This window comes from Haliotis asinina, chromosome 12 (genome assembly GCF_037392515.1).
Source record: "Haliotis asinina isolate JCU_RB_2024 chromosome 12, JCU_Hal_asi_v2, whole genome shotgun sequence".
NCBI lineage: Eukaryota > Metazoa > Mollusca > Gastropoda > Lepetellida > Haliotidae > Haliotis > Haliotis asinina.
Genome location: NC_090291.1, coordinates 26,686,237 through 26,713,979, shown reverse-complemented (window position 1 = coordinate 26,713,979; position 27,743 = coordinate 26,686,237). Strand labels below are relative to the sequence as shown.

Below are 27,743 nucleotides of genomic sequence, written 5' to 3'. Positions count from 1 at the left end.
GTCATGATCGCCGCTTGGAAGTGTTGTGGCGGACTCTGGGACTTTTCTAGAAAATGAGTTGTTTTGGGTTACTAGCATCAAGGGCACATAGAAGATGGGAGAAGAGAAGGTGAATTTATGCTGGTTTATTCTTGATGGCTTGTCCAATATGTTCCCTGTCAGAATCGCCAACTCACTGATAAACAGAGGGAGACAATATGTGTACACCGTCATGGTCAGTTTGAGCATAATTTGAGCTGCACTGAACTGACACTTTGACAATACTGTGACCACAGTGGCATGGATTGTGTGATATTTGTACACTTTGGATAGATTCAACTCTTGCTTGGTGATAGCATAGGGTTCTGGAGAGTATTCACTCCACCAAGAATGTTGGCACACCTTATTACGTGGACATCTGGTGTTTGTGTACAAACAATGCAAACAAGAGAGATAACTCTAGATGACATGTTGTTATTAGCAATGTGCATGGTCCAGCTCAACACAGAAAAATATACCTAGGGCACGGGACCAGTATTGACTACTGGGTAGCTGATAGTGCAATCTGCGAATACAAAATGATTCCTCACAGTGCTTATTCAGAATGTGATTCTTATTACCCCGTGTATCCAAAGCTGCCTGCTAGGTGCTAGAAGGTTATAGTCACATGATAGTGTGACTGTTGTTGCTTTATCAACCTGCTTGTCTGTTACAGGTGCCAGGGTGTACTAGAGGAGTTTCTTACTGGCATCAAGAAATCCAAAAATGGTGTCAATTTCACAGGGATGGCAAATATACTCATCATTCACAGTCAAAATACAGGTCAGTGCTGACATGTAATGGCTGTCCTGACACTGCAAGGACATTCACGTCAAGGTTTCATCATTGTCATGTGGTGACTGGCACCTATTGAATCACATACGAAATATGTATCATTGGTGATTCATCAAGTTGGTGATTCATTTTAACTTATTGAGTTTCCTTAGTACTTTTTGCAAATGGTGTTAGAATGTAGATCCTGATGCAGCATTGATCTGATGCTTGATTCTGCCAGTGTGGCTAGCATGCCTGACATAACAAGCCCTTACACAGTTAAAGGTCAGTGTGGACAGCTGGATGTGGAAGATGTTGTTGATGGTTAATGTTGTATTCTGGCAAACCGTCTTGTTTATTCCAGCAAACAGTTAGTGTTGTATTCTGGCAGACAGTGTTGTATTCCAACAGTTAGTGTTATATTCTGGCAGACAGTGTTGTATTCCAGCAGACAGTCAGTGTTGTATTTAGGTCAATGCTTAGTGTTGTATACTCATTGGTCACGAGGGGAGGTGGGGCATGGTCCCGAGGAACCAGTGAACAGCGTAATTATCTTACCGGACATCTCAATGTTAATTTTGAAGTGTTTGAAACATGGGTATTGGATCGCACACTTCAGCCAACCTGTGTGAATCAAATGACTCAGATTTTGCATCTTGCTGTTTTTCCCGTAGGTATTGTCTTAGTATGGTCACCGCAATGTAATCCCCTTTCTTAATATTCACAGGGACTACATTTGTATGTTCTGACAAAATTTATTTATTGGAAAGAGATTCAAATGTTTTTGTAGCCATTGCTAGATTTTGCAGGTGACACATGAAAAACAGATGTAGAGTTATCTCCCATCCATCGATTTCCATTCGCAAAACATCGGTAATATCTGTTCATCATGTGTTAATTACTGTTATTCGAGATAAAAAAGTAACTGCCACAAAGTATCAAATGATTTGCAATTGGCAGTGGGGTATATTGCAATGTAACACACTTGTAAGCAGGGTACATTGAAAATAACAGAAGAGCACTCGGCCAATCAGGAAACAACAGGTATATATGAGGTAAGATAATCAATGTTATATGCAGGCAAATGGCTAAGGGTTCAGGTGGATGCCTAGTGTGCAATGTTGAGGCGGATGTATCATGTTACTGTGTTCATGCAGATGGCTAATGTTACAGTCTTCAAGCAGATGGCTAGTGTTATTGTTGTGAGGCAGATGGCTAATGTCAGAGTGTTTATGCAGATGGCTAATGTTATAGTGTTCAAGCAGATGGCTATTGTTATAGCTGTGAGGCAGACGTCTCTTGTTACTGTATTCTTGCAGATGGCTAATGTTATAGCTGTGAGGCAGACGTCTCATGTTACAGTGTTCTTGCAGATGGCTAATATTATAGCTGTGAGGCAGACGTCTCATGTTACAGTATTCTTGCAGATGGCTAATGTTACAGCTGTGAGGCAGATGTCTCATGTTACAGTGTTCTTGCATGTGGCTAATGTTACAGTGTTCTGTTTACTGTTCAGGCAGATGACTAATGTTACTGTTTGTGTGTTTCAGATGACTTGATACAGAGCACGGCTATAACTTGGCTACGGGAGTTCATTGTGTTGTCAGGGCGCACTATGTTGCCGCACATGGCAGGAATACTCAACGCAATCCTTCCTTGTTTGGCTTACAATGATGACACACGGAGAAAGTAAGACACTCACTGTTATCCTGGTGGAGTTGTAAAGCTGACTACCAGTCTTACTCTGAGTATTCACCAAAGCTCTAAACTATGTGAGCAGAAAATGTATCAAGAGAACAGGCTCCTAATCCAGTCCTACATGTTCATGTCAAGCCAGGTTATGTGGGAAGGAAATTATTTTATAACTAACCGTTGACTGACAGCAGCTGATGATAGAGTAACAGCCTTTTCACTTGTGGATTTTGAGTTGTTGTATTTTCCTAAGATTCAGTTATGTTAATTGATTTCAATCATAGCCAGATGACCTTATGTCATCTATGATGTAATAACAAGTACCTTGGGGTGTTTTAGTAGGACTAACAACAGTGCAGACTTGGATGCGGCTGTCTTTTGGTAGGAAAAACAAGCCTGGTAGTCACTGAACCTCCTTCCACAACTAAGGGCGTACCCCCATCATATATACAACTAAGGGCATTATGGTTATATGCATGTCCTCTTTAACAAACTGTTGTTGTCTTTGGTTTCCCCTTTTCCATAGCCACCATAGGACTAGGAAGCATCTCTTGCAATGTGGACATATTTCAGTATATCCTCTTGTTTGACATACTACATGTTGACAGAAACAGTGGCATGTATTAGGTAGGCCACTAGAAACAATAGATAAATGCAGACAGTGATTCTCACTCAGGTCTATATCAAGTGTGTTTAGTATATCAGTTTGTTAGCTCCATATGATCAAGGAGTTATAGTAGTTTTGTCTTCTTGGCAGACTGTTCACTGGTATAGGGAAAAGATTCAGTCTTGAAAGTATAGTGGCAGTGACATACTGCTTGACAAGTATTAGATGAGACAGCGCAGTGAACGCGTTTCTGACAAGCAGGCGGAGCAACTAATCTGGGCGAGTACACTTGGTTGCTACAGGTAGACTGGCGATTAAGCATGTGCAATACATGCTGACCATGGCAGGAAATCAATACCGTTACTGTTTAACATGTGTCTTGTAGAGCAATTTGGTTCAGCAAAACACCATCACGACACAATTCGCATCAGGAAATTGAACTTTTCAAAATTTAGATGACAACCTGTATCCCTCATAATTCAAATGGAATGTTCTGGAGGGCATTACCATATGTGCAATTGGGGTCATTTGTCAGGTCGTGACTCATCTAATACTTGTCAACCAGTAATGTGACTCATATTCTTTCATAGCTATTTTCATAACACATTTTAGTCTTGGTTTCACATGCACATTCATTTGGTAGCACATTAATTTCAGATTACAGTGTTACAGTATTACGTTGAGTGTGTTTAGATGTGCTGATGCATGTTGCTGTGCCTGTTGTCAACAGTTTTGTCGTTTTCCAATGTGTGTGATGTGAAGAATGATAACTCCCCCTGGAACAGGAGACACCATCAGCAGCAATCTTTGTCCAGCATGGAGGAAACATGTGAACCATTGTAATAAGAATGAGAAAGTGTACTGTCTGTCTCCTTCATTGTAATATGAGGATAACTCAGCCCACCCTCCCATCAGTTTTCGTTCCAGACATGTTACAAGAACACAATACAAATGGATTGTAAAACATGAAACTATACCCTCCTGAATGTACTCTAAAACTGGAAATGATCCTTTCTCCTGTCAGTGTTGTTTTTTATTTGGAAAGTGTGAGGTTGCAGTGTTTTCTTGTAGATGTGAGAAATGTAAGTAATAGTCATGGGAAGTTACTCATCATCTTCACTTGGTGTTTTCCCTAGAGGCCATAGACATCCTGATGCAGTTCACACTGAAAGGTAGTACTTCTATCAGTTTCCACCACTGTCAATGCCACACTGACCCTCCTGTCCAGTCTCCCCTCCAGTCTCTTTATGCAGCATGTTTCAACATGCTTTTCATGCTTGATTTACCTTTCTTATTCTGCACAACACACTGGTTAGGTTTTCATTTTTTATTAATAAACCTTAAAAATTTCCAATTTCCGTTAAAACTGAAACCGTACATGATCATCTCATTAATAATGTCATGCGAAATATATCAGTAAGAGAGATTTTGTGAAAAGGTGTTGCAGTTGCATCCTTTCAACATTCCATGACATTGTAACATATTTTAGATTTGGGATTGCATTTTTCTGTGATATTCATGTTGGTCAGAATCAGTCAAAGGCAACATGCATTTGTTTTTACATTTAGAATGCTGATGATTATCAGTCTTGTTAATCCGAAATTGTCTGTTGTGCAGCAGCTTGTCAGAGTAATGAGGGTGTCAGACTAAATAAATGTGACTAAGTTATGTTTATTCAGTTTGTTACCAGCAAAAGCATCGGATAAAGCAGAGGTCGGATAAACGAGACTTGACTGTACTTCTTAAAAAAAGAACCACTTACAGTTAATAAGTTGACTTCATGTTAAATCTACATTTTAAGAAAAGGATACTTTTAGAGGTGTTGAATACATTTACAACAGGGACCAGCATGCACCACAGTTGCACCTGTAAAAGATGCTAACTGAATAGGAGTTATTGTCTGCAGTAGATGTTCATGGATATTGCCAATTTAGAATATATCAAGAGGTGAATGAGTTGCCATCTTCCAAGTCAAGGAATACCAGGATAGTTCTTAACTATGTAACTTTGCCTAGTGGTTGCTGAGAGAGTTCATGACTGTGTTGTTGTGCCTAATGGTTGCCGAGAGAGTTCATCACTGTGTTGTTGTGCATAATGGTTGTTGTGTTGTTGTGCCTAATGGTTGCTGGGAGAGTTCATGACAGTGTTGTTGTGCCTCATGGTTGCCGAGAGAGTGTTGTTGTGCCTAATGGTTGCTGGGAGAGTTCATCACTGTGTTGTTGTTGAAAAGAAGTGTATGTTTCATGCTTCAAGGCTTTATTCCAGAGCACATGGGTACATGGAGGCCGCCATCTTGTGTTCTACGAAAACATGAACCTTTTTTGAAAATAGGGAATGGTAAGCGGAATGCAATAAACTAAGCAGAATAAATCAAATCCATCACAACAGTTGTGCCTAATGGTTGCCGGGAGAGTTCATCACTGTGTTGTGCTGAGAGAGTTCATCACTGTGTTGTTGTGCCTAATGGTTGCCGGGAGAGTTCATGACAGTGTTGTTGTGCCTAATGGTTGCTGGGAGAGTTCATCACTGTGTTGTTGTGCCTAATGGTTGCCGAGAGAGTTCATCACTGTGTTGTTGTGCCTAATGGTTGCCGAGAGAGTTCATCACTGTGTTGTTGTGCCTAATGGTTGCCGTGAGAGTTCATCACTGTGTTGTGCGTAATGGTTGCCGTGAGAGTTCATCACTGTGTTGTTGTACCTAATGGTTGCCGAGAGAGTTCATGACAGTGTTGTTGTGCCTAATGGTTGCCGGGAGTGTTCATCACTATATTATTGTGCCTTATGGTTGTCAGGAGAGTTCATCACTGTTATTTGGCTAGACAGCTGTCAGGGGAGTTAATCACTATGTTATTTGGCTTGATGGTTGTCAGGATAGTTCACCAAACTGCTATATAATGCACTTCCCTTCATCTAGCCTACATCCCCATGTATGTATACATTGTATGTAGTGTTAATACCAACACATCCCTCAGATACCACCCTTATAATTCCCAGAAACTGTTTGTATGATCAAATGTTCTTCCCAGAACTGCTTTTCTTGAAATAAACAGTATCTGTGAGTTCATGGCCAAGTCTGCTTTTAAATAACAGGACTTGATGGCTAACATGAAACATGCATGCTGATACATATGCCACCATGAGACTTGCGTATCTATTTTAATTGTTGATAAATGTGCCTTGTGTAGTCCTACCAAATCATCAACATTAGGATAAATAAGATGGTGTTTTCCTACGGTATTGTTGTGGTGTAAAGTATCTTTATTCTCAGGTGTCTCACATGTGTTTAGCTTGTATAAGGCTGTCTCTCATCTTACCAGCTTTTGCCAGGTCAAAGACATGGCTCTCTATTACTGCAGTGCTGTAGTGATGTTCTGGACTCACCAGTCCAACATTGTTGAGGGGGGTTGTCACTATGTGTATCGAGACAAGTGGATTCAAATGGACATTAAATTCACAAACCTGTCACACATACAGATAGACACATTTAACCTACATCATGGCTAAGGTAATGCATTTGTTGTATTTTACCTGAATAATATACATTGTTCAAACACTTAATTTGATATCCATGTACAATTATGTTTGTCAAGATACAAGACAATGTAATGTTCAGATGTGAGTAAGATAACAACATAGCAGACTTTAGCAATATAGATAGTCACACTTTAGTATTACCTGGTAATACAGGTAGGTTTTTGCATGACATAGGTGGGACAGCAATTAAGACAGCTGTTGAGCGTATCTTGTGTGATCCCCTTCAGGGTTCGAGAGGCAGCAGAGAATCTGAATGTCAGTCTACAGAAACTGATAGAGATGCAGGATGACCTGCCTACACCTTCCCTGGAGTCACTGGCAGACTCCACCCTCGGCTCTGACCCTGATGCTAGCAGGGGGACATCACCTGACACAGAGTCAGCTCGACCAGACAGCTCTAGGTGAGTGGCCATTGTATCCTTACTGTAGTATCACACTGTAGTATCACACTGTAGTATCTCACCGTATTAACTGACTCCCTATGTCCTGACTAACTCTTTCCTGTATTTTGTCCGACTTCTCCCTGTATCGTGATTGACTCTTCCCTGTGTCTGCACCAACTCCTCCCTGTATCGTGACTGACTTCCCTGTGTCTGCACCAACTCCTCCCTGTATCGTGACTGACTCTTCCCTGTGTCTGCACCAACTCCTCCCTGTATTGTGACTGACTTCCCTGTGTCTGCACCAACTTCTTCCTATGTCTTGACTGATTGGTTCCTGTGTCTGCACCAACTCCTCCCTGTATTGTGACTGACTTCCCTGTGTCTGCACCAACTTCTTCCTATGTCTTGACTGATTGGTTCCTGTGTCTGCACCAACTCCTCCCTGTATTGTGACTGACTTCCCTGTGTCTGCACCAACTTCTTCCTATGTCTTGACTGATTGGTTCCTGTGTCTGCACCAACTCCTCCCTGTATTGTGACTGACTTCCCTGTGTCTGCACCAACTTCTTCCTATGTCTTGACTGATTGGTTCCTGTGTCTGCACCAACTCCTCCCTGTATCGTGACTGACTCTTCCCTGTGTCTGCACCAACTTCTTCCTATGTCTTGACTGATTGGTTCCTGTGTCTGGACCAACTCCTCCCTGTATCTTTACTGACTCTTCCCTGTGTCTGCACCAACTTCTTCCTATGTCTTGACTGATTGGTTCCTGTGTCTGCACCAACTCCTCCCTGTATCATGACTGACTCTTCCCTGTGTCTGCACCAACTTCTTCCTATGTCTTGACTGATTGGTTCCTGTGTCTGCACCAACTCCTCCCTGTATCGTGACTGACTCTTCCCTGTGTCTGCACCAACTTCTTCCTATGTCTTGACTGATTGGTTCCTGTGTCTGCACCAACTCCTCCCTGTATCGTGACTGACTCTTCCCTGTGTCTGCACCAACTTCTTCCTATGTCTTGACTGATTGGTTCCTGTGTCTGCACCAACTCCTCCCTGTATCTTTACTGACTCTTCCCTGTGTATTGACTGACTCCTTACACATATGAATCACTAAGGCAAAGTAGCATGAAATATGCTGAGAATAAAAAGTTATGCGCCACCCACTATATTTGACAATGCAGGTTGTTTGATAGCAAATCGTTCAGAAAAAACAAAAACACTGTCATAGTTTGGTTTATTACTTTTCAATTTAAACACAAAACTAAGATTCAAATTATCTTTTACTTTAAGCACTATGTATGTGTGTTTTCTCAAACATGTTACTTTCTCTTGAAATGTGAAAATAAGAAATGACTGGTAAGTGACCTAAGTTTAATAGTGCTGTATAAGCAGGATAGGAATAGTTATTTTGCTGTAAAAAGCAGAACCATCATATCTTCAAAAAAATTCTTTTAACTGTAAATACAAATGATTACGATATCCCTAAATAGTTGCTAGATAACCTTCTCTAGATAAGGATAGGTCTTCCCAATTATTTTAGCCTAACATTTTCACGGCATCTAGTCTTAGCTTTAAAATGGGCTGGTGCCCATTGACTTCTTGATACATGAACTGTACTGAGCACAGACATGACTGTGCATGAACTCATTGAGCACAGGCATGACTGTGCATGAACTCTACTGAGCACAGGCATGACTGTACATGAACACTATGGAACTCAGGCATGACTTTACATGAACACTATGGAACACAGGCGTGATTGGGCATGCACACCATGGCACACAGGCATGACTGTACATGAACTCTACCGAACAGCATTATTCTACAAAATATTGTGTCAGAGTCTAGCCAGCTGGAAATTGGTACAATGTGAGGATGAGGCTGTGTGATAACTCGTTGCGCCTAATAGGCAGCTTTGGTTAAATACTCCCCAGGGAGATGAGTTGGTTAGAAGAGTGCCAGAAAAAATACATCCATTGATCAAGGAACACTCCAGCTCCTTGAACATGTACCAGTAGTATGGATATGTGTGCTGTATAAATATCCTGCAACAATAACACAGGCATCATTGTACATGAACACTACTAAACTCTGACAGTACATGATAACATGCTAGTAAGTACTCCAGGTCCCTGAACATTATTACACATAGCATGCTTTGTCAATGTAACACAGGTAATTTTTCCTTGTCCTCACTCATGCTCATTATGCATGTCTCCTATGTGAATGAAAGTGGAACACTTGAATCCTTTGTAGTTTCCATAAAACCGTAATGTTCACTCACCCATAAGTTGCCCCCAACCCAAACAGTCATGTGACATGCCATGTTTCTCCCTCTCTCCTTCATCGCCAAAGTGGATGGTTGTGCAAGCACAAGAGTCCCGTATACCGCATGTCCTTTGATATTTAGGTCCAAATTACGCTGCGTATGTTTTTGGCTACAGGTAGCTCACAACGTATGTCAGAATTTTGAGAAATATTTTCACACTGACATAAATTGATCATAATGTAGTTTGTATACATGTAATGAAATCTTACAGTGACTGCAGGTACCATCTATCAGCGTATACATGTAATGAAATCTTACAGTGACTGCAGGTACCATCTATCAGCGTATACATGTAATGAAATCTTACAGTGACTGCAGGTACCATCTATCAGCGTATACATGTAATGAAATCTTACAGTGACTGCAGGTACCATCTATCAGCGTATACATGTAATGAAATCTTACAGTGACTGCAGGTACCATCTATCAGCGTATACATGTAATGAAATCTTACAGTGACTGCAGGTACCATCTATCAGCGTATACATGTAATGAAATCTTACAGTGACTGCAGGTACCATCTATCAGCGTATACATGTAATGAAATCTTACAGTGACTGCAGGTACCATCTATCTAATCCTCATTCCCAATGACCATCATGCAGTAATCTATGTTCTTCTGGTTTCCTTCTCAGATGCTGTATTAATTTGTCAGGTTTGCAATTTAATCATTATTTGGTTACATATACTAGCTACATAAAGAAAGTGTGCATTGTCAAAATATTACAATAACATATTACAATAAGTACAGTAACAATGGCAGAGGTACATAATAACTTTAATGGAGGGATCACAATGATGTCACAAGTCCACAAGCAGGATGGGTCAAACAACCATGTCACAAGCTCAATAACGTCTATGTCCGCCATTGACATTGAGGACAGCAGTGCATTGATAACGCACAGAGCCTATCAAATGTACAAGGAAGGCTTGTGGGATGTCGCACCAGATTCTCTCAAGTTCTGTTGCAAGGTCAACGACGTTATCTGGCAAATGAAAAAGACGGAGTAGATATTGATCCATCACACCAGTTAATTTGCCCAGAACAATCACCAAAGGAGTTCTTTGTTGTGGTGTTATTCCCCCCCAAATCATAACGGACCAACCATCAAAGCGATTCCTCTGCAAGACACAGACCTGTGCATAACATTCTCCCATGTAGCTGTAGGCACGTTGACGTCCATTATTATGGGAAATGTTAAACCTGGACTCATCTGTAAAAACAACATTTCTCCACCAAAACAAAGGTCTGCGGACATGATTTCAGCACCACATTTGGCGAGCTTGTTGATGACGTGTCAGGATAGGCCCTATGGCGGGATGTCGTGGTCTGATGCTGTGATTAAGTGGATGTTGTCAAACTGTGTTGGGGTGAATGTGGCAAAGTCCTGGGATGGTCTGGGCAGTTATCACTGCAGTCTGAAACCTGTGGTGAAGATGGGTCATCCTTATCCTCTGTCCTGTCTTGATGTTGTTACACATGGACATCCAGAACGTGGCCAATCGATGACGTCATTTGTGTTCTGATAGCGTCTCACCAGTGCAGAAATGGTGTTATGATGGCGGTGGACATGTGCAGCCACTTGTCATTTAGACCATCCCCAATGAATGATGATATGCAGACGTTAGCCTTGGCATGCTATGCGTTTCAGTAGGGGTTGCACTTTCCAAAGAGACAGTATTGTGAGGCATTCATTCGCTCTGTTTCTTTTTCCCGGAATGCATGTGCAACAATGTATTGCACATATAAAGGACAAAAACACCGACGTCATTCAACGTGGCACGTGTATGCATGTTGGATACATGTCACTTATCTCTGAGTTTAACTCTTTATGTGTCCATGCAGGTTTGATAAATTTAGATTTTAAATTTTTGTATGTGCCTTTTTTTATGTGCCTAGTATATATAGACGTGCGGTGGACTGGGTGATGATACTGCTTAAATGCATAAATCAGGGGCAGTCCTCATCTGCTGAGTTGTAGCTGCATTGAGGAAGAGATCTGCTACTTCTGAGTCAACATCAAAGGAGGCAAAAAGGAAGATATCTTCATTGTCTGCAGCAGAACTCATTTCAGCAGATCAGTGTATCAGAGCTCGTTTAATGAAGACATTGTGCCTCCTGACAAGGAAGACGTATATGCAGACCCTCCAATACTGCTGCCTAAAGTACCAGTAAGACCTACAAGAATGCCAATGCTACTACTTCAGCAACCCCTGCAACTATGGCAGCTGTTCAGCTGATCGATGCCCTGAGCCTCCAGAAATGCAGACCAGCCTTCAGCAATGCAGACCAGTCTCAAGCAATGCACATCAGTCTGAAGCAATGCAGACATCAGTCAGCAGAGACAGTATCAGTGCAGCCTCATCGCAACTTCAGGAAGATGGAGACAACGTCTTAGCTTTCTTGAACACTTTGACTACATCATGCCAGTTCCAGCCTGCAATGCAGAACTTCATCCTGGGCCTCTTCACAAAGCAGTTTACTTTCCTGTGAGATCAACGTCCTCATCCCACAAGTCTAGAACTGAAGACAGTTCAGTTCATGTTTCAGAACATCTTCATGCTTGGAAGATGCCGCCTTCACAAGGAAGGAGAAAGAAGGTTCATGAATGTCCCTGAGACTACATGAGACTACAAAGACATGTCAGTGAACCCTCAATGTCTGAGAACGTCAGGCGGGAATGGAAGAAGTGAATCACATTCACGATCCAGTCATTGCACGTCGGCATCTTACAGCCCCCACAATGCGTCTGATCCAGTGGTTACATTGTGTGACTCCAGAGACCAGTAAAGCTACTGGGAAGGAGTGGAGGGTAAAAAACTTGTGTGCGACAGCGGTCGCCACTGCGGATGCTCACTGTACGTATGATGTTCCGAGATGTCCACAACACAAAGGAAAATAAATTCAGATTGCAGTTCTGTTATGTCATCAGCTGGTCAAAGGGAGGCAACTCTTTGCATACTGTTAAAATAAGTTTTACTGTAACCTAAAACTGTACTTTAACTTCAACGTTAAATTTAACATAACAAGCAATTAAAACATGACTTAATAAATTCAAAAGGCTGGAAGATGCATCGTGAAACGTGTCAGCATGGAGTTTACTAAAACTTCACACTTTTTTTGAACACTAAAAAACTAAATAGTTTATTGTTGGTGAAAGAAATGTTAGAACCTCAAGTTTACAAATTTTTAAACTTATCCTATCTCACGTTATGCATCTCTCTTCCTCTCTTTAACCCAGTGTGGAAACGTGCTGTCAGCTTTGTTGAATCAAATCATCTTGGCCTTCGACCACCCGACCTCTGCCCCTGCAATAGACGCCTGTCAATCATCCTGCACATGCAGCCAATCATGTGACGTCCTGGACGCGTGTTGTCTCTGTGAAGATATGAGTTGGAATTGTGAATAAACATGGGTGGATCACGTTGCATCAATGTAATAGAAACTAGACGTCAGACGAGGAGTTCCTCTGTAGTGAGAATTTGAGTGAGAATTTGAGATGGTTGTTTTGTCCTAGTAATTCGGAGGCCTCGTGGGATGTGGGCAAATCATTGTCGCCACCACGTATGGTGGCTTTATCACAACCACAACCTTCCTTGCATCTGACATCTTTTCTGACGATACCGCAGTATTCATCGATTCACAGACCGATCCATTGACTCACGAAGTCTCTAGTGTGAGTCTTCCACTCAAGGCCACAATGTGGTTGCAGCTCAGCTGATCGAGTTGGATGCAGTGATTCACTTATAAGTGATAGGGGTGGAATTGATTTGGCGTTTTCCCATCCACTTCACACGAACGCTTCAGTTCACTCTGAAGTGATGTGCTCACAGCAGCAGCTTTGTTTAGATGCGGCTCTCACTCAACCACTTATGGTCGATTCGGCGATTCACACTAAAGCAGCGCTTCCACAACAACAGGGCAGTGACGGTTCAGTGCTTCCTCAACCATATTGCTCCAGTGCGGTGCTGTATTCTGAAGCGCCACTCTCTTGACAACAGTATGAGTTTGATGCAGTGCTTACTCAGGATGACTTCGGTTCGGTATTTGATCACAGAGTGTTTATTTCCCATGTTGGTTTGAGTGCAGCACATAGTGCACATACAGTCGGCAGTGCAGTGGTTAGGAGTGTGCCCCTTATGTCGATGGCTGCTCCACATGTATTGTCTGCAGCTGTCAAGGCACCGTAAGTAACTTGCTCTACAGGTTACTCAGGCGTGACTGGTTCGTTACATAGCGCTCTGCAGTTTATATCGATGCCTTTATCAAGACCTACTTTGCCGGTCTCCTGGGCGCCAGTTCCTGGGCGCTTGGCGAGTTCAGATGTCAGCGTCGATGCGGTAGACACACCATCTTTACTGGTGTGGATTGCTGACAATTTGCAACAACAGCGAAGCGTTTCGCCAGCAGACGTTTTATCAATGTTCTCTATGAAGACGGGGAAGTTTGGTTCTATTACTCTTCCCACAAGGCCATGTTTTGCGCAGTTAGCAGCGTCACTTGATATGACATTTGCTAACCTGAGTAAGATTAAGGACGGTTTTAGCGCTCCCAGGTTCAGTCTAGCATCCATGCATGTGCGCAGATTTTCATCTCTGATCGTTTCTCCACTGGTGGATGGTGATAATCTGTGCTGATTCACAGGGTAGTCACTCAACATGCTGGGTTGAGTGGAAGCAGTTTCGGGAGTGTGGGGTGTGGGAGTGCACCTCTTGTTTCTATGTCAGTTCCACATGTGCTTACTTCAGCGGTGAGGGCGTACCTGTTCGATGAGGTATTCAGGTGTTACGGGAGCAACAGATGTTATAGTGCTGCACCAAGCTTACCAAGCTCATGGGTTTCAGGATCGGAAACAGTTACGTCGCAGCCCATGATCTTTGATGATTTTGTATTACGAGTTGCTGTGGCGCTTCAGCGTCAGGATCCGGGGACTCCTGTCTCGTTGCCTGTAACCACGTCACGGACTACAGCGTCTCATGTGTTGGGTAGACTTTGGCGATCGGCTACACTGTCACCGTCGTCAGTTGAGTTCTGATGGAAGTTTGAATGCGGCTTCTTTGCCAATTAGGCTGGTTGGTGAAGCTAAAGAAGTCAGAACTGATCCCTACATGCCGTCTACAGTTCATCGGGGCGGCATTCAACACTCAGGCCAGCAAACTTTTTGTGCCTAGGTACAGGTTTGACAAGATGTTACGTTTGATTCCCCTTGCCTTGTCTCAGCCCAGGACGCTCCGGCAGGAGCTTTTTGGGTTATTGTCGTCTGCTCAGGCTCTCACTCTCAGGGGTCAACTTCAGCTTCGACCCTTGCAAATGTTTCTTGCTCCTTATATCAGGAAGGGCGACCTGTCCGCATTGATCATGTTACCCAGGGAGCTTCAGTCTCATCTGGTGGATGCAAGAATCGAACATTTGCGGCAGAGTTTGTTTAGAGCACTTGGTGCCATTTCACCACCTGTACGTGGATGCGTCACTACATGGGTGGGGAGCTAACCTTCTCGATCAGCAAGTGGCAGGGCAGTGATCTCCCGTAGAGGTTTGCCTCTCATGATAATGTCGGACAATGCAGCGGTCGTTTGGTACATCAATGGGATGAAATCGAAGGGGTCGACCCAACTTTTGAGGTGGACTCAACAGTTTTTCAACCTGGTAGACTCATTAAGCATAGTGGTTTCGAACCAATCACATTCAAGGGGTAAAGAATGTCATCACGTACTCTCTGTCACATCCGAAGCGTCCGTCCCCATGGCTGTTTGCCTCCCGCTGACGGAGCCAACTATAGACCTGTTCGCCACCAGATACAATCATCAGCTGCCACTGTTTGTGTCTGCGATTCTGGATCAGTTAGCCTGGGGACTAGATGCTCTCGCAAATCCGTGGGACGGTCTTAACGCTTACGCATTTCTCCCAGTGACCCTTCTTCCACATGTATTTCTCAAGTTACGTTCGACAGATGACACTGCTTTTGGTTGCGCCCTTTTGGCCGATAAGGAGTTGGTTCGTAGATCTTCGAGAGCTAGCAGATCCAGATCCAGTTCCTGTTCGTTCAGATCTACTGGTGCATCCTCACTCCGATTAACTACATTTGTCTCTGTTAACGCTCCATCTGCACGTTTGGCGCATTTGCATTGGTCATTAATGGTCAAGGGTTATTCTAAACGTGTTGCTACTGCTATCACTACAGTGCATTGTACATCCACGAGGTCGCTTTATGGTGACAAGTGGAAGAATTTCGAGTTGTATTGCAGATATAAGGGCATTATGTCTGTCACGACAGCATTGCCACAGATAACATAGCATCTTCAACACCTACGTTCTACTAGGAAGTTGGGGGGGTGCTACGTTATCTACCTACTTAACCGCACTTAACACAGTTATTGCAGCGGAGCGGAGTAACTTCTCTACTGTCCCTGGGCGACCTCTGTTGAGATCGCATAATTGGCGGATCAATCACGGAAGGTTAGATCCCTGGCTTGGGATTTGTCCATTGTCTTCGCTCATTTTACTTGGAATGAATATGAACCATTGACTGGGAAAGATTTTGAGCTTGTCACTTTCAAGATGTTCTTCCTTCTGGCCTTGGCTACAGCTGTGCAGATATCTGAGTTACATGTGTTGGATGTTTCGCAAGTATGCTTTGAAGTTCTTGACATTCTAGAGTGTTCCTAGGCTTAAGGTGGGATTTCCTTGCCAAGAACCGGTTACCGGGACAACCGGATCATACCTTCAGTATCCCTCTGCTGTCCTCTATCCTGGGTTCAGAAGACACTGAAGATTTATCCTTGTGCCCAGTTTGATTGAACTGTGCATTGAGGATCTACTTAGCTGCCTCTAACTGCGCAAGAGGCTCTTCATCCCGCTTTCGATGGGTTCCAAAGTAGAAGTATCGCGTACAACCTTGGCTCTCTGGTTGAGATCCCTGATCCTGCGAGCATATGCCTTTGCGAAGTTGCCACCAGCTTCGTCTGCTAAGCCTCATGAGACACGTGTGCTCTCTTCTACCATGGCGCTCCATAGGAATTGTTCACTGTAAGCTATTATGGAAGGTTGCTTTTTGAAGTCAGCTACTGTGTTTGCCGCTCATTACCACAGACGTCAAAGGCCCTCATCAATTCAGTCCATACGACAGTGGTCCTGGTGCAGAAGGTGTTGTTGACCCATCCACACAGACAAGCATCTCCGCGTTCTCGGTCTTGCCATGTACATAATAACGATAACAATGTTATCCATATCTTATGTACTTTGTTCAAATGGGCTAGATTGTTCTCATCTAGGGAACTAGGACATGGTGTACTGTCATACCCATGGCTGGATAGACTGTGCGGGCAGTCTTGTGCACATGTAGAGATGATCGACTCTCCGCTTATTGACCTCTACTCTCTGAGCAATCACGTCAGTGAAGCGTTAAATTCCGATTACCTAATGGTTTCCGAAGCAATCGCTCCTAGGTCTTTTCTCACCTTGGTAAGTAGGGAGATCGGTACCAAACGTTAAACTAGTTGAGCATCCAGGCTACTCCTCCTTTCACCACCGTCAAGCATCTTTCACCACCGTCAAGCATGTGTCTGTGGAGGGTAGTTTCGAAGCAGGGACATGCCAGATCACTGGGGTCTCCTGATAATTCGTGGGGTGGCGTTGTTAATTCCTTGTCAAACTGCGTCTTTTTGCATTGCAAAAGTTGCAGCTGAAACCACATTTACTCAAGACCGCCCACTCCGTAGAGATTTTGTGTTGTGTAAGCCAAAGGGTTTCCAAAGCAACCCATCCTAAGTATGGAGTAGCAGGATAGGATAAGTTTAAAAATTTGGAAATTTTAACCATTAATTGTATATTTATATACTTATCCTATCTCACACAATGGATGCTCACCCTTCCTTCCCCGCATCACAGATTACCTGTAGTTCCAAGAAGAGAATGACAAGTAGAGGATGTCACGTGATCGGCTGTGCGTGCAGGATGATTGACAGGCAGGGGCAGAGGTTGGGTGGTCCGAGGCCAAGAACATTTGATTCAACTTAGCTGACAGCATGTTTCCATGCTGGGTCAAAGAGAGGAAGAGAGATGCATAACGTGAGATAGGATAAGTATATAAATATACAATTTATAGTTAAAATTTCCAATTCTGATCATTAATTATGCACGCTCAATTATGCAGACTCTTTTATAGGCAAGACCTTCCCAAACCTTTCCATGGCTTCTAATTTGCGGTTGGTACTAATATCCAAATAGTGAAGGTATGTCTGAAGGTATGCATGACTCCAGGCAAATCGATCTGGAAAGCCCAAGATGCTCCACCCCTTCTAAAGGAATGGCCTGTAATAGTGCCCTCAGTACCTGTTGACTCTAGAACATGCTGTTAAGCATTAAACTTGTTATTATGAGGGTATTGCTATTTTTCAGGGCATTATTATTTGCAGAAGCCTGAGGTCTTTCATTAACTGCCCGAGGAAGGAGGGCAGTTGAAAAGACTGATACTGGAGGCATGATAAACATGAGTCAGGATAATGACATATATGTAATTTTTAAGTGAAGTTGATATTTTATACTTATCCTGACTCATGGCATCAAGCCCTCCCAACCTACCTGCATCAGACACTTCGGGGTTTGTCATCAAACCTAAGTGCAAGGACTTATTCAGGAGAGAGAGCATGGCAAGCCACATGACATTTTTGTGGGAAAAGGGAGACAATTCATGGGAGAGTGAACATTAAGTGGAAACTACAAGGGCTTCAAGTGTTCCGCTATAATTCGTATCATATCAAGGTAACAAGCATAATAAGCGTGAGTCATGATAAGTATGAAATGTCAATTTTACTATAAAAATTTCCTTTTGAATGCAGGGAAAAAGCACACAAAAAAATAATAGATTTACAGCAGCCAATGTTGTTCATTTGCTTTCTGTTCTTTTTACATTGAGATTTTACGGTTACATGCAAGTGAGAAACATAGCACCATGGTGTGATCATGGTGCCTTTTTGTTTCAGTGCAATACAGTTGGATGTTTTATCTGTGATCAAAGTTTTACAACGAATGTTAGGCAACGAAGCTATACAGACTAGAGTTTCAGCCCTACGTTGGTTCAGCCTACTTCTATCAAAGACACCCAATAAGGTAAAGGATTCACAAATCACAATTAACAGTCATGTTATCATCTCCCCTATTGTGTACCCATTTGTCAATGGGCTAACAGAATGACAATTTCATCCAAGTTACATGCCTCAGTAGACACCACATGTGCTCCTAGTGCTTCAGTGTAAGGGAGGACTGAAGCCCAAGAAAGTGTCACCAGCTGATGTCAGACACAGACAAGCTACACCTCTCCTGATATGTTACCAGTCCAAAGTGTACAGGACCACATGCCAGGCGACATCATTACAATCATGCCAGCATGAGTGGGTCATTGTAGCATGTTGTTGTTTCCATGCTTAATAACTATGGAACTATTGTGTACAGGAGATGTAGTTAGAGATGTGTACGTTTTCAATGGGCAGTGCTGAATTTTCCATACAGTAGACATTTGGTCTATACAGTCCACCTGATATCGGTAGCTTCCATGTTTTCTCTTACAGACTTTTCGATATATAGATGAGTTCTTCAAACTTCTTCTCAACACTTTGTCCGACCCATCAGATGATGTAAGTGAAATCTTTATTGTTACATTAAAGGTCAGAAAAAGAAATTAAACATGAAGTTTAATTAGAAATAAACAGTTTTTTGTGTCAGTGCTAGTTTCACTGTAGTCTCATATGGTTTGGATGTTGATTTGTAAGTTGGAGTTTGGAGGTACATGTACATGGCCACCACCTGTACCCAGATCCCTCGAAAATGTACATGCATGATGTTAACATGAGATGCTGGTTTTTATTGACTTTCCTATTAATTCCTGTTCCCTGTCAAGTGACTGACACCTTATTTGGGACATGGGAAGAATTTGCATGAATTTTGTGGGTGGTGGGCTTGAAAAGATATTACATGAATAAATTTGTTTGTTTGTCAGCCAAAACAATTGGCAGTATCCCAGGAAATACAACATCTTTGAGTACTCTGCAGCTAATGTCATTAATATTTAGTAAACCTAACATGTATTTATAACTATTTCTTAGTCAACCAAAATGGAAAGTTCTCATATGATTGCAGGTGGTGTTACTAGATCTTGAAGTCTTGGCAGAAATTTCATCCAATCCTGCTGGTGACAGTTTTACCACAGAAACTACAAATTTGACAATTCCAAGCCCTGTGAGACAGTTGGTGGATCTACAGAAAGGTCTCAATCAGTATTTCACCAAGTTTATGATTCATCTGCTGGACCTGTTCAAAACAGACAGACAATTGCTGGAAGATAGAGGATCTTTCATTATAAGGTAGGCTCATTCTGTTTGTACTGTTGGACTGCTGTATGAAATCTTGCATGTGTACTTCTCTTTAACTGTGTTCATCAAAATGCTGAATAAAACTAATTTTGACTTGTTTTGAAAAGTGTCCTTTGGTCAGACTTTGGAAAGGAACATGATGCAGGCTGGGAACTGTTTCCCTCAAAGTAGTACAGACCAGGTATGCTGAGAACTGTTTCCCTCTCACCTGAACTGAGCAGGTAGATATACATGCTAGGAACTGCTTCCCTCTCACCTGAACCGACCAGGTAGATATACATGCTAGGAACTGCTTCCCTCTCACCTGAACCGACCAGGTAGATATACATGCTAGGAACTGCTTCCCTCTCACCTGAACCGACCAGGTAGATATACATGCTAGGAACTGCTTCCCTCTCACCTGAACCGACCAGGTAGATATACATGCTAGGAACTGCTTCCCTCTCACCTGAACCGACCAGGTAGATATACATGCTAGGAACTGCTTCCCTCTCACCTGAACCGACCAGGTAGATACACATACTGGGAAGTATTTATTTTGCTTGGAACTTGTTTTTTTTATTGTAGACAGCTTGCTGTATATCTGAATGCGGATGCATTGTTCCGGTGTCTGGCTGAGATCCTGCCCCAGGAGGAGGATGTGACATTTGTGTGTACCATGGTTCAGACACTTAACACCATCCTCCTCACCTCCACAGAACTCTTCCATCTCAGGTCTCAGCTCAAAGATCTGCAAACAGAGGTACAAAAACAGAAACAAATTTTTTTGTTTATTGTACTCCTTGAGTAATGTTAATGCCTGGTTCTCTGAGAACTAGTAACCTTACTATCTTCATTTAGAGACCCTTCATATGTCACAGCAGCTTTAATTACAATTTTGTTTAGTTCAGAGTAAATTGTCTTTTGGCACAATTTGTAGGATATTGCTGTTGTTTTAGATAAATGTTTTTGTATCCAGGAGAGCTGTTCACTGTTTTGTTGCCTGTACAAGTGCTGGTGTCACAGCCCTGTAGCAACGGTGTGTCTGTGCTACTTGTCACAGAACTACACACATGCCTGCAATCTCCTTCACTCCTTGTATCCTTCAGTAATGTCACACACTAATACCCTGAATATCCAGGTAAACACAGACGTCATGAAAAATACATCTTTTATCACTCAGGTACGTATCATGTTATACACCACACACCTGTGCAGATAATGTAAAACACTTAAAGTCAATATAGATATTGTGAAAATGGAGAAAGTTCCTTAACTTCTGTAGTGGTGACCTTGAGGTCACTGTGGATTTCCTCAAGGAGATTGATAAGCTGGTACAGCTCATTGAGTCTCCTATCTTTGTGTGTAGGTATACACATTTGTCACATTTCTTCTGTTTACTTGTTCAAAAGCTAGCTCTTCTTTGCAAGAGTTTGCAGTATGTAATGAATTTCTTCTGAAGAAAAGTATTTAGATTACAATGATCATTTTATATATTTATTTAGGTTTATATTTTGTGAACTTACTCCCCATGATGTTTGAAAGTACTCAGCCCTGAACATCCCTATCTACCTGTGGTGATCCCATGTTCCCAGTCCTTTACATCTGTCTGCCTGTGGTGATCCCATGTTGCCAGTCCTTTACATCACTGTCAGTCCGTGGTGATCCGATGTCCCCAGTCCCATATATCACTGTCTGTCTGTATTGATCCCATGTCCCCAGTCCTTTACATCCCTGTCTGCCTGTGGTGATCTCATGTCTCCAGTCCCATACATCCCTTTCTGTCTGTGGTGATCCCATGTTCCCAGTCCTGTACATCCCTGTCTACCTGTGGTGATCCCATGTTCCCAGTCCCATACATCACTGTCTGTCTTTGTTGATCCCATGCTCCTGTCCTTTACATCCCTGTCTGCCTGTGGTGATCCCATGTTTCCAGTCCTTTACACCCCTCTCTGTCTGTGGTGATCCCATGTTCCCAGTCCCATACATCACTGTCTGTCTGTGTTGATCCCATGCTCCTGTCCTTTACATCCCTGTCTGCCTGTGGTGATCCCATGTTCCCAGTCCTTTACACCCCTCTCTGTCTGTGGTGATCCCATGTTCCCTGTCCTTTACATCCCTGTCTGCCTGTGGTGATCCCATGTTCCCAGTCCTTTACATCCCTGTCTGCCTGTGGTGATCCCATGTTCCCAGTCCTTTACATCTCTGTCTGCCTGTGGTGATCCCATGTTCCCAGTCCTTTACATCTCTGTCTGCCAGTGGTGATCCCATGCTCCCAGTCCTTTACATCTCTGTCTGCCTGTGGTGATCCCATGTTCCCAGTCCTTTACATCTCTGTCTGCCAGTGGTGATCCCATGTTGCTAGTCCTTTACATCTCTGTCTGCCAGTGGTGATCCCATGTTGCCAGTCCTTTACATCACTGTCAGTCCGTGGTGATCCGATGTCCCCAGTCCCATATATCACTGTCTGTCTGTATTGATCCCATGTCCCCAGTCCTTTACATCCCTGTCTGCCTGTGGTGATCTCATGTCTCCAGTCCCATACATCCCTTTCTGTCTGTGGTGATCCCATGTTCCCAGTCCCATACATCACTGTCTGTCTTTGTTGATCCCATGCTCCTGTCCTTTACATCCCTGTCTGCCTGTGGTGATCCCATGTTTCCAGTCCTTTACACCCCTCTCTGTCTGTGGTGATCCTATGTTCCCAGTCCTTTACATCCCTGTATGCCTGTGGTGATCCCATGTTCCCAGTCCCATACATCACTGTCTGTCTGTGTTGATCCCATGCTCCTGTCCTTTACATCCCTGTCTGCCTGTGGTGATCCCATGTTCCCAGTCCTTTACACCCCTCTCTGTCTGTGGTGATCCATGTTCCCTGTCCCATACATCCCTGTCTGCCTGTGGTGATCCCATGTTCCCAGTCCTTTACATCCCTGTCTGCCTGTGGTGATCCCATGTTCCCAGTCCTTTACATCTCTGTCTGCCTGTGGTGATCCCATGTTCCCAGTCCTTTACATCTCTGTCTGCCAGTGGTGATCCCATGCTCCCAGTCCTTTACATCTCTGTCTGCCTGTGGTGATCCCATGCTCCCAGTCCTTTACATCTCTGTCTGCCTGTGGTGATCCCATGCTCCCAGTCCTTTACATCTCTGTCTGCCTGTGGTGATCCCATGCTCCCAGTCCTTTACATCCCTGTCTGCCAGTGGTGATCCCATGTTCCCAGTCCTTTACATCTCTGTCTGCCTGTGGTGATCCCATGCTCCCAGTCCTTTACATCTCTGTCTGCCAGTGGTGATCCCATGTTCCCAGTCCTTTACATCTCTGTCTGCCTGTGGTGATCCCATGTTCCCAGTCCTTTACATCTCTGTCTGCCAGTGGTGATCCCATGCTCCCAGTCCTTTACATCTCTGTCTGCCTGTGGTGATCCCATGCTCCCAGTCCTTTACATCTCTGTCTGCCTGTGGTGATCCCATGCTCCCAGTCCTTTACATCTCTGTCTGCCTGTGGTGATCCCATGTTCCCAGTCCTTTACATCCCTGTCTGCCTGTGGTGATCCCATGTTCCCAGTCCTTTACATCTCTGTCTGCCTGTGGTGATCCCATGTTCCCAGTCCTTTACATCTCTGTCTGCCAGTGGTGATCCCATGCTCCCAGTCCTTTACATCTCTGTCTGCCAGTGGTGATCCCATGCTCCCAGTCCTTTACATCTCTGTCTGCCTGTGGTGATCCCATGCTCCCAGTCCTTTACATCTCTGTCTGCCAGTGGTGATCCCATGCTCCCAGTCCTTTACATCTCTGTCTGCCTGTGGTGATCCCATGCTCCCAGTCCTTTACACCCCTCTCTGTCTGTGGTGATCCCATGTTCCCTGTCCCATACGTCCCTGTCTGCCTGTGGTGATCCCATGCTCCCAGTCCTTTACATCCCTGTTTGTCTGTGGTGATCCCATGTTCCCTGTCCCATACATCACTGTCTACCTGTGGTGATCCCATGTTCCCAGTCCTTTACATCACTGTCTACCTGTGGTGATCCCATGTTCCCAGTCCTTTACATCCCTGTCTGCCTGTGGTGATCCCATGTTCCCAGTCCCATACATCACTGTCTGCCTGTGGTTATCTGGGCTGGTTACTCTCTGGCTTCAGATTTACGCCTCCAGCTGCTTGATGTAGAGAACAATGAAGACCTGATCAAGAGTCTATATGGACTACTGATGTTGTTGCCACAGTCAGAGGCATTTAAGCTGCTGCGGTACCGACTTGAGTGCATCCCACACTACCATTTCCACGACAAAAAGTAAGGTTCAGAGTGTTGACAACAGCAATGATGTTATGACAGTTTCTTCTTTCATCCATGCAAAGATTATTGCCATGAGGTGATCTATATCTGGAATTATTCTGACACTGACATTTCATGAACTTGGGTTGAGCAGTAGCTGTCTGCTACATGTGTACAATGTCTGCACATGAACATGTAGTTCAGGCTCTGCTTCATTTGAGAATGTGTCTTTTATTTTACAGTCTATAACAGGCATGTGATAATATTGTGTTCATATTTTTTGCAGATCAAACCCGCAGAAAAAGGAAGAGAGGCCACTTGTAGCTAAGATAAACTTTGAAGAACTGTTAGCTCATTTTCACAAAGTACAGGCCAAACATCGTGACTCCAAGCGGAGTCAGCATGCCTTGAAGTTGTCAGCAGTGAAAACACTCAGTATACAGTGAACCACTGTTAGATATCAACATAATTTATGCAAAATAGATAATGTAAGTGGTTAATACCCTAGTATATATATATTTACACAGTGTGATGTTGTCAGCAACCGTGAGAAGGTAGTTAAGTAGGCAGTAATGTCTGACTGTGCGCTATCACCTGAGTGAAACAAAACAGGAAAATGTTTTTGCTTGTGAAACAGGTGCAGCTGTATTTTGTCAGAAAAATGTCAGCATGAGATATGGCTTGCAGGGGAAGGGAAATCAACAGTGTCTAGTTGAGATATTTCCAGCAATGATTCAGAGGTCCTGATGTGCCTCAGTGTTTCCTGCAATGTTCAGTAATTCCTCTTACCTTCACCTCTTCTCACCACCTGACTAGGGAGATGTAACCATGGGATGTAATCATTCAACTGTGGGATGCTGGCAGTCTCATCATCATCATCATCATCATCATCATCATCATCATCATCATCACAAGTAGGACTTCTTGGACTGAGACTTCGCCACAAGTGTGACTTTGGTGTGTGTAGAGTATTTGTTTTAGGATGTCCGTGGTATTGGAGGTTTGTCATGTATTCAGTAGCTAGTGACTTTACATGGTGTTTTGTGTATAACTGGTGCAAAGTACTCATCTGTTTTGATATGACAGGAATGGATATCTGCCATTGATATTTGTGTGAATCATGTGATTACAAACCATGAAGAACATGTGCTTTGTTAAGGGGGACTCTCTCACTGTGCAAGTGCTCCACAACAAAGTCATTATGCAACATATAGTTTGGTACATCATGAGAAGAATTGTATGGCTGGGCAATTATCAAAGAGGAGATGGCACTGGAGAAAGATCATTATAATTATTAAAGAAAGATTTAACTGTATGACCATGTTTGCTGTCATAAGCAGCTGACACAATACAAAACTGCTTGGTGAAGTGTAGATGAAGATATATGTAACTCAATACTCACCTAGGAATGATATTTTCACCAAAGGAAACACAAGGATCAATACATCCATACTTCTGTTTGTCCAACCCAACTTCAATGCATGACTTTAACTAGCTGCGTTTTGTTAATTTTCACCGCTGGCAGTACCCATCAGGAAATGCAGTCTCAGATGGTATACCAATACCAGAGCTCACTCAAGTTTATCTCTCTTTTGACAGCCATAAGAGGTGGAGATGGAAACCTCTGCCAATCTGTTGCAGCTACTGTGTAGTTCACAAGACAGGCGATTTGAACCTGCAGCACTGTTTCATGTTAACATTACAGCTGTTTAATCCATACTAAAGAAAGCCACAGATTGCATTCAGGCATAATTCATCAGTTGGACCAGGCAGATGTAACAAACATTTGCAAGTCTTTGGCAGGTATTATTTTGGGAGACAGAAGGTGGTGTGTTCTGTGGAGAGCAGTGGGGATGAGAATCTGGTAATGAATATATTGACCCAGTGGAGCTATTTTCACTATTAATGTATACACACTTGCAGTATGTATGCAATATTTGTGTTGCATGCGCACAAGATGAAGTAACTGTTGTTTGCATTACACAAGGCTATTTCTTATTTTGTCTTACTGATTATTTGTACAGTCAGATGATTGGTTTTGGCTGTGGACGTTAAAAAATATGTATAGGAAATAACATTGCTCCACTTACCAAACAGTGTATGTGTATAGATTTGTCTTCTGGATAGAGTGATTTCATTGGAAAAATGTCAGATAGGCTCAAATTAAAAATAGAATTGATTTCACTGAACAACTGTTGAAATAGTTTGTACAAGAAATACTGCACATGCATCAAGCTGCACAGTGTGTGTTATATTGAAGTGTCTTTTCAGTCTCTATCATGCTAGATGAAATATTGTGTTGTGTTGTGCAAGGTTTTCAGACTCTTTAGCATTGTTTTCTTGTTACATTATGTATTGTTATGAACCACCAGTGTCTTTAGGATTCCAAAACTCTAAATGTTTGTCATGTTTCTCTATTTCCTGGAAATCAAAAACAAGACCAAGTATACAAGCTGAGGGTGTCATCCATTTTGCCCATGCTGACTCACTGACTCGCACTAAGATAAGATGATGTGGAAACCTGAGAGGCCATCTTGTCATGGTGTAGGCAGTCTGACTTGCTTGATGGTGTATCAGTGTATACTTGTGTGGGATCTTCATATCAATCACTTGACTTGCCTGGTCCAAAATTTATGTGGCTGAGGGAGAATGGGATTGAGGGAGTATATAGCATGTCTGTTGTTTGTCACAGACTGGGATAAGCAGGGCCAGATGATTGTCAGGTGCTCTGCACGGTTCTTATAGTGGGCTTGTATATGGTGTATATATCATGTTGAGGCGACTGCACAGGGGGTAAAATGTTAGGTTATATGCAGCAATACACACTATAAAGTGGTAGCAGGTCTTCAGTGATGATACTGTCTGTGCAGACTCTAAACCTTTTCTCATAATTCACCTTGTCTTTATCATCAATTACTATTGCCCTTCACAATAATCAAAGTTAGGAAAGGGTTTTTTTGACATATTTATTTGACATTTTTGTGCATGTATTGTCAACCCAAAATTAGCCCAGCTATCAGTCTATATAATACAAATCAAGGCTTGTTGCAGTCTACCGGTACATTCCAGCATGACTCTCATGAACAAATGCGCGAAACATATCACTGCATTAATAATAATCATGAAATATTCAGCTAATATTGGACGGGGAAATATGTTTTCTGGGAAGTATTGTGATAGTGTAACCATAGTAACTTATACAGAGTGCAATATGATTGTCCAGTACAGTAAGTAGGTGGTGTAAATGACATGTCTGTACATACATCACATGAGTATTATATATTTCCATACTGTTGTGTACTGTATCTGTGCCCAGCAAGTACTGTTGTGTACTGTATCTGTGCCCAGCAAGTACTGTTGTTGGAATGTGTGTGACTTGGCATCACTGTGTTTTGTTAATATTTGTCAAGGTTTCAAATATATAAAACAATCATACTCAACTTGTACATATTATCTTTTCCACCTTCACTGTATGCTGAGGTAAAAAATTAAGGGGTCACATGAAAGCCCAAGTGTTCCTTTATGTTTTCCAGGTTTCTGTACAAACTTTGTATTGCATAGCTGGTGAAAAAACATGGAAAAAAATAAGGGAATACTTGTGCTTTTATGTGATGCCTTATTTTTTCCCTCTTTTCCTTTTTCCCTATATAACAACATATGTCTGGCCATTTAGGTCACATTAGCATGTCTATGTACTGCATGAAGGTAGGAGACACAGCCAGTTCATACTGGTGTGTCTGTGTACTGTATGAAGGTAGGAGACCCAGCCGAGTCATATTGGTGTCTGT

At 42.8% G+C, this 27,743-nt stretch overlaps 1 protein-coding gene across 2 annotated transcripts in view; it reads left to right on the top strand.

Annotated features, from left to right (window-relative positions):
• The window catches only part of LOC137258208 (protein VAC14 homolog), a 41,855-nt gene extending 14,460 nt beyond the window's left edge, over window positions 1-27,395 (top strand). Inside the window, exons 7-18 of one of the 2 annotated variants that reach the window (XM_067795789.1) lie at window positions 695-801; window positions 2,343-2,481; window positions 4,228-4,263; window positions 6,852-7,025; window positions 18,320-18,446; window positions 18,905-18,970; window positions 19,473-19,696; window positions 20,273-20,447; window positions 20,664-20,782; window positions 20,970-21,049; window positions 23,823-23,973; window positions 24,242-27,395. In XM_067795789.1, coding sequence (XP_067651890.1) covers window positions 695-801; window positions 2,343-2,481; window positions 4,228-4,263; window positions 6,852-7,025; window positions 18,320-18,446; window positions 18,905-18,970; window positions 19,473-19,696; window positions 20,273-20,447; window positions 20,664-20,782; window positions 20,970-21,049; window positions 23,823-23,973; window positions 24,242-24,401 — 1,558 coding nt within the window. In that variant the 3' untranslated portion in view covers window positions 24,402-27,395. The remainder of the gene's footprint in view (window positions 1-694; window positions 802-2,342; window positions 2,482-4,227; window positions 4,264-6,851; window positions 7,026-18,319; window positions 18,447-18,904; window positions 18,971-19,472; window positions 19,697-20,272; window positions 20,448-20,663; window positions 20,783-20,969; window positions 21,050-23,822; window positions 23,974-24,241) is intronic. The other variant, XM_067795790.1, reaches the window with a different exon arrangement.
• Window positions 27,396-27,743: the final 348 nt, after the last annotated feature.